This window comes from Schistocerca americana, chromosome 2 (assembly GCF_021461395.2).
Source record: "Schistocerca americana isolate TAMUIC-IGC-003095 chromosome 2, iqSchAmer2.1, whole genome shotgun sequence".
In the NCBI taxonomy this organism is placed as follows: domain Eukaryota; kingdom Metazoa; phylum Arthropoda; class Insecta; order Orthoptera; family Acrididae; genus Schistocerca; species Schistocerca americana.
Window position 1 is genome coordinate 297,923,813 of NC_060120.1, and position 18,832 is coordinate 297,942,644.

At 36.1% G+C, this 18,832-nt stretch overlaps 1 protein-coding gene across 1 annotated transcript in view; it reads left to right on the forward strand.

The window, feature by feature from the left end:
- The window catches only part of LOC124596015 (sodium-independent sulfate anion transporter-like), a 157,544-nt gene that overhangs the window by 125,559 nt on the left and 13,153 nt on the right, over nt 1–18,832 (forward strand). The window contains exons 9-11 of the mRNA XM_047134969.1: nt 6,297–6,442; nt 13,207–13,371; nt 17,138–17,291. Of these exons, the coding sequence (XP_046990925.1) occupies nt 6,297–6,442; nt 13,207–13,371; nt 17,138–17,291 (465 nt within the window). The remainder of the gene's footprint in view (nt 1–6,296; nt 6,443–13,206; nt 13,372–17,137; nt 17,292–18,832) is intronic.

Below are 18,832 nucleotides of genomic sequence, written 5' to 3' on the forward strand. Positions count from 1 at the left end.
TAGCTATATGCAGACTTTCACACAAACCAACATACTGGTGTTCTCTCTGTGTTTGCCAGTTACGAACTGTTAATACAAAACCAACATGTATACATGTTGCCTGTGTATAAGTCTAATGTGATCCAACATACAGACGGTAGCAGTGTACTGGTCAGAAGTGGACTTTTTTTCATACCAATACTGCTATGTTATCTGAATGCTTGCAAGCTACTATTGCAGTCTTTGGAGTAGGGATGGCTCTATGGAGACAGCTCTAAGAACTTGATGTTAATTCTGAAACTACGTAATGCTTTGAAATTCTCTTACTTTAGATTCTGCTATTTGTCATAGACTCTAAGATTTTACTTCTGTTTGATTTATGTAAAATGTTCCAGGTTTTTAATTCACTATAGTACATGAAACATTATTATTACACAGTTTTTGACATCCGTAATTTATGAGTATGGCATCATTCTCAAAATAAATACTTTATTATGCTTAATTATTTGAAATTTGAAGTATTGACTGAATTAAGTAGTGAGTGCTGCTGTCTGATCTAGAAAAAAGTGAAGCAATAAAATTACACTGTGAAAGTTCAGGATCTTGCAGTCATTAAAGCAAAATAAGTAATTGAAATTTGGGCGTCCAGACTTTTGATGTCATTTATCTCCTGTGTTACTCAATTTCAGATAATTCTAAAAATATTCTCGGAAAGCTGGGATTGCCTGTTTTTGAACAGTTGGTAACAATATCTCCTCTACACCTTATTTGCTCAGAATGTTTTCTCCAGTACATGATGTTGTTGTAGTTTTAATTAGTTTTCACTTGTAATTACTCAGATTTCCAGTGAGACCAAGTGCATCATTGTAAGAAATATAAATGCAAACAACAGGGCTATACATTTAAATGAGATTTTGCATAAACAACAATTTTACATATTCCTGTACACATATTCCTGTCTCACTTCATAAAAATCAAAAAAAAAGAAAAAAGATAAAAGTTATCTTCGAGAGCAACATAGTAGACGGACTGGATTTCAACTTGCTATGTCTCAACTTCAGATTCTCTTTATATTAATTTTTGCTCAGGAAATAATGAAAAAGTATTTAACAGTAAACACAATTAAAAATAAAAATACTTTTCTTTTTATTTGTCTACATATCAACAATTAATTTCTTAACATAACTTTACAAAGAAGAAAATGAAAGACATGGATTCTTCCATCCATCAGATCTGCCACTGACTTGCAACTTTTCCATAGTTTTAGTCTAATTATCATTGTTGTCTTTCTTATTCCTTCTTTATTTCACTAATCAATAATTTTATTTCTTGATTCTCTCTGGAACACACAAATTAACCTACGTTGAGTCTGTAAAGCTCCAACCTGATTTTGTGTAGCCCCCATCACTTGCTCAGTAACACGCTCATTTGTTGTCTTGAAGTTGAAAGTCTATTGAATATTTGATGGTGTTTGTCCCAGAAAAAGATAACCAACACCACAATTTAGGTTGCACTTTTTGACACATTTCATTAGCGTCAAAGTTACATTGTGTGGGTGATGACTAGTCTTTATTCTTCATGAAATTGCCAGCATTTACTATCCGGTCAGCACTCACAAATAAACTAAAAGCTACAGTGTCAGAAATATTCATATGAATTGCAAAGCTATTAAAACACACAGTAAGGAAATGCTGTCCAATAATTGTAGTCCTAACAAGTCACTGAACAAAGTAATTATGTGTGACACAAAATAATGACCATATTATTCAAAAGTCATTGTCCACAGCTAGTACTGTCTTGTAGGAATCTATTGGATGAAAGTACAGTTCAGTTGCTCACTTAGTTCACTCATAAATTAAGGGTCACAATTTTCAACAATATCTCATTTGCATTCTGACATCTCCTTAGAATCACAAAAACTACAAAAATTTACTTAAAATGTTGTTAATTAAACCAATTTTTACACAAAAACTTAGTGTGTATTGGAGATTATAAGACCTGAGCTGTTAATAGCATAAAGTATTAAGTGCGAGAATCACTAAAAAATATTTTGCTCTAAACTTATTTCTCATGCTGGTTGTAAGCTCTTCTTTCTCTTGGCACAGTCATCATAGGTTAATGATATAGTCATGCTAAAACTGCAGAGAAGTGTCTGGGTTCTGTTTATCCATACATCAAATCAATAATACCATGAAGGAGGAACATATTTTTCTTTTCTTTTCTTTATTTATTTATTTATTTATTTATTTATTTTCAAAATGATTTTACTCCATATTTCGAAATTTCCACAAATTACTATGTTCATTGACAAGAATTTCTAACTTCCAACTGTTACATCTCACAACAAGAACTGCTTTCACAACTACATCAGAACTGTCTCCCTCTCCCCTATGAATTTATGAGACTTTTTGGAATTACTCCAATAAATCAAGAATGCAGATATATCCATTTCAGTACAATGATATACCAATGTAAATAATCCACTTATGAAAATATAATGTAATTGGATAGATAAAAAAAATCTACTCACCAAGCAGCAGCAGGAGAAAACACATATAAAGGTATTAAAGTTTGCAAGCTTTTGGAGCCAGTGGCTCCTTCTGGCAGAAGGAGAAGGATGAGGGGTGAAGAAAAAGGAATGGTCACGTTTAGGAAAAGGGGTAGAGTTTGGAAAAGTCACCTAGAACTGTGAGTCAGGGGACACTTACAGGGCGAGATGAGAAGGAAAGACTTTCCTCCTCATCCTGTCCAGTAAGTCTCCCCTGACCTAGTGTTCTGGGAGACCTTTCAGAGCTCTACCCCTTTTCCTAAACCTTACCAGTCCTTTTCCTTCATCCCTCTTCCTTCTCCTTCAACACTTCTGTCAGAAGAAGGAGTCACTGCCTTTAAAAGCTTACAAACTTTAATACCTTCATATGTGTGTTCTCATGCTGCCACTTGGTGAGTAGACTTTTCATTTATCTAATTATATTATATTTTCAGTACAAGGGTGTGTTTATGTGATAGTATAATCAATATCCTTGACCAAAGAACTACAATTTGACTAATGTCTCATAAAAGCAAAAAGAAATACAATTTTCTATTGATTTTATCTTTTTGAACAATTATGGAAAACAGTAAGTATGATTGTAATAGAAAGTCTAAATATTGTCAAAAGCACAAATAAACAAAACTGTGAAGTGCGTTAGAAATATGAAGATTATTATGTTTCTCATAACATAATTAATTTTATGTCAGCATTATGTTTCATCAATATACATTTACATCAAAATTCTAGAATATGTACAATCTGCAATTTTGATCACTATGGATCATGTTGTAAATTGTAGTGTACCGGGTTCTCCAATTATTGATTAAAAAAGAGTTGTATTGACCAGTTTCATTACAGCATGACAATGATAGTTTACACCTCCTACCAATTGTGCACAGTACAGTCAAAATATCCATTAATCTGAGTTACAGAGATCATTTGAAAATACTAGACATCGATGTTAGTGACCTTTTGTAGCATGAATGCACATCATTCCTGCACATAGCTGAAGCATGAGCAAGACAGGGAGTGTACGTGTTATGCGTTTGTTAACTCAACTGAGACTGGATACAGTTTGAGTTGCTTTGAGTGACGTCCAACTAATTATAAAATGGGCATGAACAAATTGTTATTTCAGAAATAATACATTTATTTAATGAATGACTAGATAAAATATTGCTATTCGGGATGGACTGTAAGTACTTACAAAGTTTTAGTTTACAAAAATACAGTGATCTAGGATTTTAGAAAAGTTTTTGGAATCACTTTATACCTATTCACTAAGAATACAAAGATCAAGGGTACCCATGCAATATTTAAAAAAATATTTTGTATGATGATAAATTATTCAAAATCTTAATTTGTCACTCAATTAGTAAGGTGTGTCATATGATCCACAAAAAAGGAGCAACATAAGTAAGTGTTGAAGTTCAGAACCTAACAAACCCAAAGATAAAATCAGCAATAGCGGTTATGACAGTCTGGAATTTTCAGTGCTAATTACTTCTCTTAGATAATTAGTTTCATGTGAAATAAAATACGTTACTGTGAAAATAGGATACCAGGTTTTATAATGAATGGTTTGATCACTTTAAGAGGTACATATTAACTCAAATGATGTTGTCAAAGTTGTATGATAGTAAGAAGTTCAGTTACCATAATTTTATGATTAACATGCCATGCGTGAAAACTAATTATACTGTTGGACTCAATGCAACGAAAGTAAATTACTGACTAAGGAATTTAGGTGTAGCAAAGAGCATTTCAATTTTTCAAGTATCTACGTATATGTCACATATGTACAGTGCACCTAACAGTATGATGATTAATATAATTACTGCAAAGGAAAATTATTAATCATCAGGGGCACAATCATTACAGGTGAGGCTGTTCCAGCTTGCTATGATAGAAGTCATACAGGCCTACTAACATACTCATTTTCATAGCAGACAAGTTTTCCTCAATTTTTTCTTGACTTTCATAATCAAGGTGAGAATAAACTGACCAATTCTCTCATGCAACTTCGCTTTATGGTGCCTGCTATTGAAAGACAGCATACAGTTCCAGATGATGTATAGTACATTTCAAAAGACTTGTGCCCTGCAAAAGCTCTCTCTAGACTCAATACAACTGCTAAAATATGAAAATGTCTATCTTCTGTCTACTTCAAAGCATGTATGAAGTTTTTCATTGAGATGAGCAGTTGCTTGAATACCCCTGCTGTGTGAATTCTACTCTTGTTTTCCTCAGGTCTGTAGCCTTTGGCTTACAAAGTTCAATCATAACTTTAACACAAACATAGAGAGAAAGAAGATTTAGGTTTAATGACACTAAAGTTTTATTTGAAATCTCTAATTATCCCTCTATATGGCATATTATACTTGTAATTATAGTGCACATTTATTTCTGTGTCAATACCAGTCTCATAAAATTCCAGTCCATTGTTGCATACTTCACTTTACCATACCTGCATTGTTTATAAAGTTAAATTTCATTTCATAATAACCTATAATAGCTTTACAGACTTGCAAATAGTACAAGTGCCAGTCAAAGAAATGAAGAGCATTCCAACAAGAGCTAATGTTCCAATAAACAATGTGAATTAACTTACTTGTGTATCAGGTTACCAAATTTTTGCAATGGTATATTTGTTGTTTGGTCTCATGGATAACTCTGTTATGAACATAAACATAATTTGGCTCCTTAGCTCATGTTCCTTAACTAGTCATAAACTGAAATTAGTCTCTATGTATAAAGGTTTTTCACTGTAGGCATACTTTTCTATGTGTTTAACCCATTACCAGTCAGTTTCCATACCTGAGCGGCCAGTGTGGTAGAATGCCATGCATGAGGCCTGGGTTTGATTCGAGGCCATGTTGGAGATTTTCTCCACTTGGGGACTGGGTGTTGTGTTATCTTCACGATCATTTCATCTTCACTGAAGTTGACATGCTGGTCTGACATTAACTGAAAAGAATTGCTCCAGGTAACCAGCCTACCTGAAGGGAGGCCCTAGCCGCACACACATTTTACATTTCACCTATTGCTGAACATCAAAACGGTAATCTATGCAAATCTGTGTTCTAAGGAAGAGATTAATTAACAGAAACACTAATAACTATCCTGGTACAATCTTTAGATACTCACAAACTATAAAATTAAAAGATGCAACAATAATATCTTGTCATAATCACTATTTAAATCCAAGTCTCTCCTCACTCCACATAACACAATATTCTGTCTGGCAACAAATCTCAGGAACACTTTTTGGATACCTGTTGACATGCTCCTTACAACATTTATCTTGTTGTATGGTCATACAAAATGCATCAGCTGACTGAACAGACAGCAGCACAGCCATGACCACAGTTCCAGCCCTTCATTTACTACATTTCTTCCTTCTAGTGCAGAATTTCAGACTGCAAAATGAAATCTTTGCTACCTAAATCACAGGCACTATGGTGAATAGATAAGATTTAAGGAAGGTGAAGTTTGAATCCCTGTCTTACCATCCCGGTCAGGGTTTCTGTGGGTTTCATAAGTCCCATTTAAGAATGGGAGGAATGTTTCGTTGAAGAGGCACTGACCAATATTTCTCACCATCCTCATCCAACTAATCCTTTTTCCCTTTTTAAGATTATGTCTTCATTTTTTATACACTCATAATGCTAATTTACAGACCCTTTCTGGCAAGTGTTGAATAACAGATACCATTACTTTTATTAAGCATAAACTATAATGGATTGATTTAAAATCTTTAAGATAATGTTAATTGTTTTGGTTACAGGAATTGACTTGATTCCTTACTTCATCACAGTCTTGGCTTGCCTCTTCATTGGCCTTGAGCTGGGTATGGTCATTGGAGTTGGTGTGAATCTCATTTTCATTCTATATGATGCAGCCAGACCAAAAATTATCATTAAGGAACGTCCTGTAAGTATATGTTCAGCTTGTGCATGTTGGGGGAGGGGGGGGGGGGGGGAGGAGGTAGCCTCATGCAGGCAAGGGAGGGGGAGGGTAGGGTGCAAAAATAAAGTAATAGAAATAGATGCAATAGACTCAGTAGAGTTGCAACAAGTCAATCTTAAATATAAGGACTGAATCTCTCAGCAGTGTCTCAAAGCCACTACCACTCTTCAACACTTCTACTTTTGTACTTTTGTTCAGTTCATCATGAATAAACCTAGAACAGCCATTTGATGAAGCAGTGTCTTCTTATTGCTAATTTTAGTTTCACTGTGGCATTAATATGTAAACCAATACTTACAAACCATTGCTGCTCCCTGAGATACGCTAAGTACCTGGTGTCTAACTATAATTGCATTTGTCACATTTTCATGAAAACAGTGATAAGTGTCTAAGGATAAAATTTATAATTGAGTCTTAAGGGAAAGCGGCGGTGTTATAAAAAGGATATATTGCTACTTACCATACAGAGGAGGTGTTGAGTCACAGAAAGGCACAAAAAAAGACTGCTAAACAAATGAGCTTTCAGCCCAAAGGCCTTCTTCTAAAGTACACAAAACACACACACAGCACAGCTCACATGCACATGACCACTCTCTGGCCACAGAGGCTGGCATCAGTGGCCAGAGACAGTGATCATGTATGTGTGAGTTGTGGCTGTATGTGCCTGTTGTTCACTTTAGAAGAAGACCTTTTGGCTAAAAACTCACATGTTTAGTAGTCTTCTTGTTGTGACAATCTGTGACTCATATCTTCTCTGTATTGTGAGTAACAATCTATCCTTTTGTAATATTGTCCACCCTGGATTTTCCATTGTTTGATTTTGTTCTAACGAAAATTGTATATTTATAAGTAACACTGTTAATTGTTATCTTGCTAACAGGGGTTTTCAGTTCTTGAATCTATATAATTAGATTATTTCTAGGAGCAATAGGTTAGAAGTAATGTTTTAATTTTCTTTAAAAGTTGTACAGATTTCCATTTTGTTACTTCATAAGTATGCCAGTAGCTCATTAAGAACTCACAGCAGAACAGGTAACTCATTGCTAAATGTAACGTATTAAATTGACAGGAAAGCTGTTATTTTAATGAATAAAAGCTATTGACTCCTCATTTATGTTAAACAGGTACTGTTTATCTCCTTTTGCTAGCTTAATACTATCATGAGAATACTGATATTTAACAAGGAGAAAAGTTGAGTTAGACACACACTGTAGACAAACCATTAATATGATCACAGAATAACAGCAAAATGGGTCAAATATTATTGCTGTTCACCATGGATGATCACACTGGAACTCCATTCACAATTGCTGCACTTCTATTCTTAAATCCTTTTTGTATTGCTGATCAATCCAAAGAAGTTCAAAGGCTGTTCTTTGGTAAAAACTTAGAAATCCAGCTGGTATGCAAGTTTGTCCTTGACACTGATGTATTGTGTAATTATCTGTGTAGTACACCCTCTTATTACAAACAACATAAGATAATCTCCAGACATTCAGACATGCTATCATTGTGCCTTTATATTGTTGGATACTTAAATTTGCCAGTAAATTTATGTAGTGACAGTCAGGTGGTACTATTAGATTATCTGTAACCTTTATCTGTACGTAAAGTTCACTATTGCATCCATGTTTCTCTGTCACTTGCTAATGTTCTTATTTGCACATTTTACTGGTTTTTTCTCTAATGTCATCTCTTTATTTATATTAATTGTTATATTTTGTTCTGTTTTGTATCTTCTTCTTTTTCTGGCTTTTTCACAATCAAAGATAATATGTACTAACTACACCACTTACCTTCCCTACATCTTAACACTACTCTCCAGTGTACCATACTTCTAGTATAATCCCACATGCAGAATATAATACTTGGATTTTGCTACATGCATTACTTCAAGTTCTATAATGCAACACTTCACAGTGATGAAATTTAGCAACTATTTATCGTTACTAACAAAATCTCTCTTACAATCATTGTAAAATCTTTTATAACAGAGAAGAGTCAATGACTTAATGTTGGACACACTGAATGTAACACACCATATGTTTTATTTAATTGGATAGGGAAAAAAATGTACTCATCAAGTGGTGGCAGAAACACACGTAAAAGACTGTTGTGATTGGCAAGCTTTCAGAACCAGTGGCGCCTTCTTCAGGCAGAAGGGTTGAAGAGGAAGGAAGAAGGGTGAAGGAAAAGGACTGGAGAGGTCTAAGAAAAGGGGTATATTTTGGGAAAGTCACCCAGAACCGTGGGGCAGGGGAGACTAACTCTACGGGATGAGAAGGAAAGACTGATTGTTGCGGACTGCATTGGATGAGATTTGAAAACCTGAGAGCTTAAAGGTGAAGGACAGAATAATATGCAAGACAGAGATTACTACTAAAACATCATGCATGAGTTAATAAGAGCAAGAAGCTAAGTGCATTGTGTGTAACAGAGGTGGGGGTGGGGGGTGGGTGGGGGGCAGTGAAAAATAGATGGGAGAGACAATGAAAGATGTAGAAAACTAAAAGAGAATGAAGCAAAGACCAAATCTGAGCTGGACGAATTTAATGTAAATTAAGCCCAGGTGGGTGACGAGAACCAAGAAAATGTTGTAGTACTAGTTCCCACCTGCAGAGTTCTGAGAAACTGGTGTCCAGGGGAAGAATCCAAATGGCACATGTGGTGAAACAGGTGCCAAGGTCATGAATGTCATGTTGTAGAGCATGCACTGCAACAGGATATTGTGTGTTGCCAGTATATACCCTCTGTCTATGCCCATTCATCCTAATTGATAATTCTGTGGCAGTCATGCCAATGTAGAAGGCTGAACAGTGTTTACATAATAGCTGGTATATGACATGTGTTGTATGGCATGTGGCTCTCCCTTTGATAGAATATGTTTTGCCAGTTACAGGGCTATTATAGGTGGTGGTAGAAGAGTGTATAGGGCAAGTCTTGCAGCTGGGTTACACCTAGTGGCAGGATCCACAGAGTAGGGAGATGGGTGCAGAAGGAGCATAGGTTCTGAAAAGAACATTGCAGAGATTGGGATGGCGAGGGAAAGCTATTCTAGGTGTGGTGGTCAAAATTTCAGACAGAATGGATCTCATTTCAGGGCATGATTTTAGGAAGTCATGGCCCTGTTGAAGTAGCTGATTAACACATTCCTGACCAGGATAATACTGAGTCACCAATGGTGTCCTCCAAAGCTGCTTTGTGGAGGGATCAGCAGTACCAGGATTTGAACAGTTCTATGGTATCTGGCTGGGTAGCATCATAATTTCACCACAACATTTCGGCAGACATACATGCTGCCATCTTCAGGTGGTTCCTGACAAATGCTGACCAGGATTGGATGTGATGGCCTGGAAAATCTGCTTTTTAACTAGGCTGGTGGGGTAATATCAATTTGCCTCATATATCAAGGCTGTATGGGCGGGAATGTTTGATGTGGAAAGGATAGCAACTGTCAAAATGTAAGTACTGTTGTTTGTTGGTAGGTTTAATGTGGACAGAAGTGTGTAGCTGACCTTCAGTGAGAACAAGATCAACATCAAGGAAAGTGGCATGGGATTCAGAATAGGACCATGTAAAATTTAATTGGGAGAAGGTATTCAGAGATTCCAGTAATTTTAGCAGGTCAGCCTCACCGTGAGTCCATATGGTAAAGATGTCATCATTGTATCTAAACTAAACCAGGGGCTGAAGACTTATGAATCCCAGGAAAGCTCCTTCCAAGCAACCCATGATAACGTTGGCATAGGAAGGAGCCATCCTGGTTCCCATGGTCATGCCCCTGATCTGTTTGTTTGTCTGCCCCTCAAAGGTGAAGTAGTTGTTGGTAAGTATGAAGTTGATTAATGTGAATAGGAAGGATGTCATAGGTTTTGAAACAGGTGGGCACTGACTGAGGAAATATTCAGCAGCAGACAGACCATGAACATGGGGGATGTTGGTATAGAGGGAGGTAGCATCAATGGTGACAAGCAAGGTGTGTGGTGGGAGTGGGATGGGCACAGATTTCAGACGACCTAGGAAATGGTTGGTATCTTTGATGTAGGAGGAGAGTTTTTGTACTGAGGGTTTCAGATGTTGATCAACTTAGGCAGATATATGTTCAGTGGGTGCTTTGAAGCCAGCATCTATAGGAAGGCCAGGATGATTAGGTTTGTGAATCTTAGGAAGAAGGTAAATGGTGAGGGTGCGTGGTTTGGGTGGGGTGAGAAGTTCTATGAATTGAGGTGTTAGTCCTCATGAGGGGCCTGAGGTTTTAAGGAGGGACTATAGGTCAGTTTGAATCACAGGGATGGGATCTTGATGTCACACGCTGTATGTAGAGGTGTTGTCAGACAGCTGACATAGGCCTTCACTAACATACTCCTTTTGGTCAAGTACTACAGTGGTAGATCCTTTGTCTGTTGGGAGAATAATGATGGAGTCATCAGCTTTTAGGGAATATAGAGCCGGGAGTTCTGAAGAGGACAGGTTATGGTCATGTTGTAGTGACCTGGTTGGTTGGTTGGTTTGTTTGGGGAAGGAGACCAGACAGTGTGGTCATCGGTCTCATCGGATTAGGGAAGGATGGGGAAGGAAGTCGGCCGTGCCCTTTCCGAGGAACCATCCCGGCATTTGCCTGGAGCGATTTAGGGAAATCACGGAAAACCTAAATCAGGATGGCCGGACGCGGGATTGAACCGTCGTCCTCCCGAATGCGAGTCCAGTGTCTAACCACTGCGCCACCCCGCTCGGTGTAGTGACCTGAGGAAGAGTTGTGAGGAAATATGTTTTTGCAGATCCTTTACCAAGTTGTGTGGTTTTCCACTGACTAATCTCTCTGTGCTGCTTTTGTGGAAATATCTCATTAATACAGCCTCACATGAATATCACATAACCTGTCAATCATTTGCCTCAATCCTTTATGAATTTGTCATTTTTAGCTTAATTAACTTAAAAATTACTCAACATGTCAATTATCATTTTGTTCTATACACAAAGTTAAAGTTTATTTTTCATAAGGGACCAAATTAATATTAATGACTTTAATCTGTAACTTTCTTTTGTTAGTACTATAACTGTTTCAGTTTATTCACCCTCCCCCTTTTTTCTCTTGACCATGTGACTAAATTCTTAGGCTTCTTCCTTTTCTTTTCCACAGATTGAAATCAGTGTGTCAGATTTTACAGTAAAACCAAGTAATCCAACTCTAACCACCTCATTTGCTTGATATAAGAAATTAATTGGTTTAAACATTATTAACTAAATTATGACTCATAATTATTGGCCAGTGCTTAATTTCAAGAGGCATAATGTATAGTACCTAAGATACACACATATAAAAGTAAAAGGGGACAAATACTTCCTTCATTGGGGAGAGGAGAGGAACATATTGTGGAAGGTTAAAAAGGATGGGCAGGTCATTCAGACTCCAGGATGGGAGAGGCCCACCTGTAGTGAGGACACTGTCTGAAGTTAAAGAGTGCACCCTTTTATATTCATATGTCTCTATTGACAGTACTCCTGATTTAGAAACTGTCCAAAATTCTGTCTCATAACTTATTAGTTCTCGCAACTGAATTTTCCTTTCATGTAAACATTATTAGAATAGTTTCATTTGCTCTGTCCTGCTAATAAATGTAGATTTAATTTGTAGAGTGAAGGTATTCTGTTATTTGTAAAATTTGTCTTTATTTTCGTATTTTTTGTTGTTATTGTTAGTGCTGAATTTACTTCTTAATAAATCATGAATTAATGATGAAAATTAAAGATTTTGCATAAAAGTATTGAACATATTTATTTATTTATTTATTTAGCATCCAATTGATCACACATGTGATATAGGATTTGTCATTTGATTACACGTAACACATAATAACACATACACATAATAAATTGACAAACATATACAAACAAATAACATACACATAGTATGTAAGTAGTGTACAAGAACTTATTACTCAAAAATAAAAGTACGTGCTCATGATGAACAATTATAGATCATGAACTACGTCTTATACACAAAACGTATTACAGATATTTAACAGATTTTTCATAAGTACCATAATTATGAAGTTGAAAACTTAATTAAATTAGTTTGAATTTTTTTAAAAAGTAAGTACAGGTTTCAATCCACACTCTGAGACAGGTATTCATTTACACTGTAGTAGCATTTTTCCATAAAGTAATTTTTTACTTCACGCTTGAAATTATTTTTGCCTTTCAATTCTTTAATTTAAGATGGAAGTGCATTTAAAAGCTTTATTCCTAAATGGCTAACATGTTTCTGACTTCTAGTTTTTGCTACATAGGGAATGTGGAAGTCTTTACAATGCCTTGTATTGTGATCATGGTAGCTTGAATTGGTTTGGAGATCGCAGTTACTTTTACTGATCATTTCCAGGCATTTAAAAATATATATTGATGGTATTTTAAGTATCTTTAGTTGTTTGAATAAGGATCTACAGTGAGTTTGTGGTGGGCTGTGTGTCATGATACGAATAGCTCATTTTTGCATAATAAAAATGTCATTTAGTCTTGACCTGGTTTTTCCCCAAAAACTTATGCCATAGCTTGCAACTGATTGGAAATAACTAAAGTACACCACTCTAATACATTCTTTGCTACATACCTTGGATATTATTCTTAAGGCGAAACATGCTGAGCTAAGTTTCTGAGTAAGATACAGATTATAAGTTGTGATAGAAAAGTTTTGGTAATGTGATGAAGAGAATTTCCACTGTTTACAGGTATTTGACATGAATGTACTTCTAGTGGCACCACAGCAGAATCTTATGTTCCCGGGTGCAGAGTATATACGTGAGGAGGTAGTGCAGATGTGTTCAGAATCCCAACCTGCTGTTGTCATAATTGATGGTGCAAAAGTGAAATGGATAGATGCCACAGTTGCTAAGGTATAATATATAATTTAGTACTGGAACTCTGAAGAAGGGCTCCTCTAATTTATAAACATTTGTTAGTATAGTCTCCCATGGCCCAAAATCAATAAAAGAAAAACAAAAGGGATAGTCTTTTGCATGTCCTCTATATAACCTTGCTCTCTTTATTTCTGTAACACTCTGTATTAACAGTCTGGGCATACTGAAAAATATAATGTGGCTGACGTTCAAAGATGCCAGCTAACTGAAATCTGTAGGCAACATTTCAAGAATTATGTTTTAATGATGTATCAAAGCAAAAAATATTCTTAAAATGACAGTAATGAAGGTATAACATAAACAAGATTACATTAGCGACAAGTTACAGAGCAGAATGTAAACAGTCCTTGTTCTCATGTGTAATTTGCATGTAGAGTGGGAGGAAATCTTATTATATGATATAATGAAGTGTATCATTTATCAAATTCTTTACTTCAGTTCTGAAATATCATTATATCCACAGATGAGTAACACTACTGATAGTACATTTGTGAATTTGATTTAGGGTGTCCCTCTTTCTGTCTCCTTTGTCTATAAATAAGCACTTAATGTGCTCCTCTATTCAAGTTGTTTCATAGAGCTCACTGCTGTGGATGAAGATCATACAGACAATTGTTCTATAGTTACTTAAACAGCAGTCCATTCCTCTGTGTAAAAAGTGATTAATAATATAGGGTGAAGAAAAATTTGCACACTCAGACTTCACAGTGCAATTCCTCACACACTGGCAATTCAAAAATGTCTGTCACAAAATTTTGTTTTGCACATATTTCAGGCAGTAAATGGACGTTGAAGATTGACAATCTGGCAACACTGTAGACATCTGTATGGAAGCTACCTTTCTCTGCAAATCAGCAAATAGAGCATTGCTGTGCAGTTGGTGCAGTAGATAGTGTTTTGGGTTGGCATGCAGGAAGTCGAGCGTTCAATTCTGGGTCGAGGCATATTTGTTTTTATTTGCTTAAAGTTGCCTGTGTGGTATGGTATCAGGCAGTTTAATCATCATGCAGTGATTGCAGTGGGTCTTCTACAAAACATTTGCAGTTACATACTACGAACATAGAAATGGAAGTACAATCATTTTCATTGGTCAGCTTTTAAAGAAGTCTCTTGCATGTCATGGACACAAACGGTTTCACATTACTGCAACTGCTAGAGTCCAAACCTGTTTTCTGTGTACCCTCCCACAATGGTCCCAATGAAATTACTTTGCAAAGCACATTGATAGCCCTACTGGTGACATAAGACCCTAACAGACAGTAATGGACCTGAACGTGGCAAGAATAATAGTTGATATTAACCAATGGAACCATTGGGGGAAAGTACACAGAAGAAAAGTCTGGAATCTAGCAGATGCAATGGTGCAAAACAATTCACATCCATGGCATGCAAAACGTTTCTTTAAAAGCTGACTAATGAAAATGATTATATCCATTTCTGCATTCGTAACACATAACTGCAAATGTTTTGTAGAAGACCCACTGTAATCATTGTGTGAAGATTAAGATGCCAGATACTATACCATACAAAATACTTTTAGTAGATAAAACAAATAATCCATGACCAGGAATCAAACCCTCAACCACCTGCATGCTAACCCAAAACACTGTCCACTGCACCAACTGCACAGCACTACTGCTTTATCTTGACAGAGGTAGTTACTGTATATGTGATTACAGTGTTGCCAGATTGCTGATCTTTAATGTCCATTTACTGCATGAAATATAGCAAAATGAAATTTTGTGAGAGACATTTTTGTATAGCCAGTACGTGAGGAATCGCACTACAAAGTCCGAGTGCACAAATTTTTCTTCATGCTGTATATTATTAAATGTACCTGTATAATTGTGAAAGCTGTGTTTTTAGTACAGCTTCTCTCTGACCACTTTATTCCTAAGTCAAATTTTTGGTGGATCACAAAAATCAGTTTATTATATACGCAACTTTTAATTTTTCAAAAAGGACATTTACTTATATCCATTCTTAAAAAACAAATGGTTATGCAAAAAATGCTTTATTAAGAGATATATTACATAATATGTTATGAGTGAAGCTTATTTAAAATGCAATTTATACATGAGGGCATGTCAACAAGTAAAAGCAATTTTTCTGTTCCATAGGTTGAAAGCCTGACACAAAAATGGCAACCCTAACCATAGTACTGTACTTGTGTGTTAGCTGTGTTGGTTCAGAAAGTAGCTATTTTTGGAGTATGTTATTACAAATGTCACATTGTCATGGGTCCCAAGGGAAAAATGAGGACAACGTATCATTGTATGTGCTCTGAAGAGAATAAATTTGTGGAGATCGTTCACAGAAAGCAGTTGCAATATGGTGCGAGATGTCATAGTGAATGAAAAATTTACAAGTGCATAAATTACTTTATAATTATACATATTACTGTTTGAAAAGAAGAGCATTCAGATTGGCCACCCTCTTCAAAAATCCAATGGAAGCTGAGCAAATCATTTATGTTGATGATATTCTGCATAAAATGAACATTTGAGATGGTTCAGCATTTGTAATCATCCATGAAGCTCTATATTATCACAAAGTTTGTACTTCTTGGGTACTGTATCATCTGATAGGCAAACGCAAACAAGAACATTTGGAAAATGTTTAAATCACATTTAAAATCTTTTGAAAAGGAAGCAAAAAACTTTCTCAGTCACATAGTAACTGTTGGTGAGATGTTGGTCCAACACCATGAACCACACAGTATGTGAATGAACACAATGTGCAAATCTATCTTCATCTAGAGCCATGACTTTCAAAAATCAAGCTCCTACAGGAAAGTTGATGATGGCAATGTTTTAAGATTGGAAGGTCCACCAGTGATTCACCTACACCCCTAAATGTCTAACTGGAAATAGTGTCATCTACTGTCTGCTAGTGAAAGATCTGAAACTCAAATAAAAATGGGGAGGAGAGGGAAGCTTTCAAAAGATGTGATTTTCCTTCAGGATTATGCTCACCCTTGTACAGGAGAGAAAATAATGCAGTGGATTCAAAATCTTGGTTTTGAGCTACTAGTTTATCCATTCTACCGGTCTCACGTAGCTCAATGAAATTTTCACCTTTTTCGTCTAATGAAGGAGCACTTTTGTGGATTCAAGGTTTTTTTCAGATGACAAAGCCATTGAGTCAATGCAAGAATGGACATGCATGATGCCAAACAGCTTCTTGCAGGATGGAATTAGGAAATTTGTCAAGGGAGACACCAAGTGCATAGAGGTTGAGGGAGATTTTGTAGAGAAATGACGTTACTTAAAATGTTGTCAGCATAATAAATTTTGTTGCCCTTACCTTTTGACTTATCCTTGTATTTTAGCATGTCACATGGAAAAATGGCAGCTACAAATGCCAGGTAGGAATTTTACATAGTCATAAAATCATTGCTAGATGAAAAATTGTTAACTAATATAATTGAAATAAACTAAATATTAACACAGTATCTCAAACCAAATTATTTTAAATTTTGTAGAACTTCAACAATTCAGTGTTAATCTCACTAACTGATATGTGTATCACATAACCTTCATAGAGTGTATTGTGGCTTAAGTCTCAGACTTATTGCTTTGGCTATGAGCACCATGGGACTTAACAGCTATGGCCATCAGTCCCCTAGAACTTAGAACTACTTAAACCTAACTAACCTAAGGACATCACACAACACCCAGTCACTTATTACTTTAAAAAATAGCATTGATATACATGTCTTTTAATTACCTTTGTTATATAGGTGGTGAAACTACTAATGAAAGATGTGACTAGTACTGGAAGTAAATTTCTGCTCTGGAGGTGGAATAAGCAAACAAAAGACACTCTAATAGCTATGGATGAAGGCCTCAGATCTTTCTTTTTCTACTCTGAAACACCTGAGGATGTTATTAAAGGTAAGAGTTACAAAATGCATCATGCCGCACTGAGATTGTCCTGAAAATAGTCTACAGTGGCAAATATATTAGTAGTGGTAATGGTACTAGTGTTGACAAATTTATTCATTGTGGGCATACTGGTTAATATTGGCAACTGCAGCTGTAGTAAAAATGATTTATGCTAGGCCTATCAATATGAAGATTACATAACTTTTTAAATGTTATGGAAGGTCTTGGATTACGAATTTTATTGGATCTGTAAATTTAGACCTTAGAGAGTTAATGGGCACGGCGACACAACCGTAAGATGTGTAACTGATTAATCACACGTCATTTTCTCACATTCCACTCAGAAAAGGCTCCAGCTATATGCTTAAGTAATTAAACAGCTAATTGGTAAAACCATATACTGTATGCATAGGATTGTGAATTCAATCCCAGAGATTTTCTCTGATTTCATTAGGACCACAAGTCTGCTTAGGTCTGCAAGCTGGAGGGGAATAAGGAGCAACTAATTTCATTAAGGATGGAAGAGTGGAGGAAACAAAGCATAATTTTGTAAAAAATGGAGCTCAAGGCAATGGAATACCAGAAAGCATTAATTGCCAAATATACTAATGCCCTCTCATTATAAAAGGCATTGATTACAAACTAAGTATCTTCTTCCTCTTCTGTAGTGGTCAATCCAAGAATTGGTTTGCAACAGCTGCAATGGCAGCTTGTCTCCATTCTGTGTGTCTTTCAGCTTTTCTCTTCATTTCTTTATAGGTGTTACATCCCACATCTTCCACGATTTGATCCATGTACCTCAGTCGTGGTCTTCCTCTTGGTCTTTTTCCCTCGACATATCCCTCTATGATTGTGTTCAGGAGTCCTTTATGTCTTAATAGATGGCCTATAAATTGCACTCTTCTTTTAACAATGAAACTCCAGAAGCTTCTCTTCTCACCTGCTCTTTCCAGAACCACTTCGTTTGTGACCTTGTCGATCCATTTTATTTTGAGCATGTGTCTATAGCACCACATTTCAAAAGAATTTAGCTTCTGGTCTTCCTCTGTCCTGAGAGTCCATGTTTCACACCCATAGCATGCCACACTCCACACATACGATTTCAAAAATCTTTTCCTGATTTCAAGGCTGATGCTCTTAGATGTTAATATGTTTTTCTTCTTGTTAAAAGCAGCCTTTGCTTGAGCTATTCTACTTCTCACTTCTGCCTTGCTCCTTCCATCCCTCGTAATATTACTGCCCAGATAAGTAAATTTATCAACTTGTTCAAGCAGTTCATTACCTACATGAACTTGGACTTTCACTTGATCTTCTTTGTCGCATGCCATTACTTTTGTTTTTGCTTTATTAATTCTCATATTATATTCTTCACTGATAACTTTATCCATTCTATTCAGTAGGACTACAAGATCTTCTTCACTTTCAGCCAGGACAGCTATATCACCTGTCTGTGAATTTTCCCTTACTTTTTTCAGCGCCTCTTCAATGTATACGTTAAAGATAACAGGGGATAGTGCGCAACCTTGTCAGACACCTTTCCGTATCTGCAC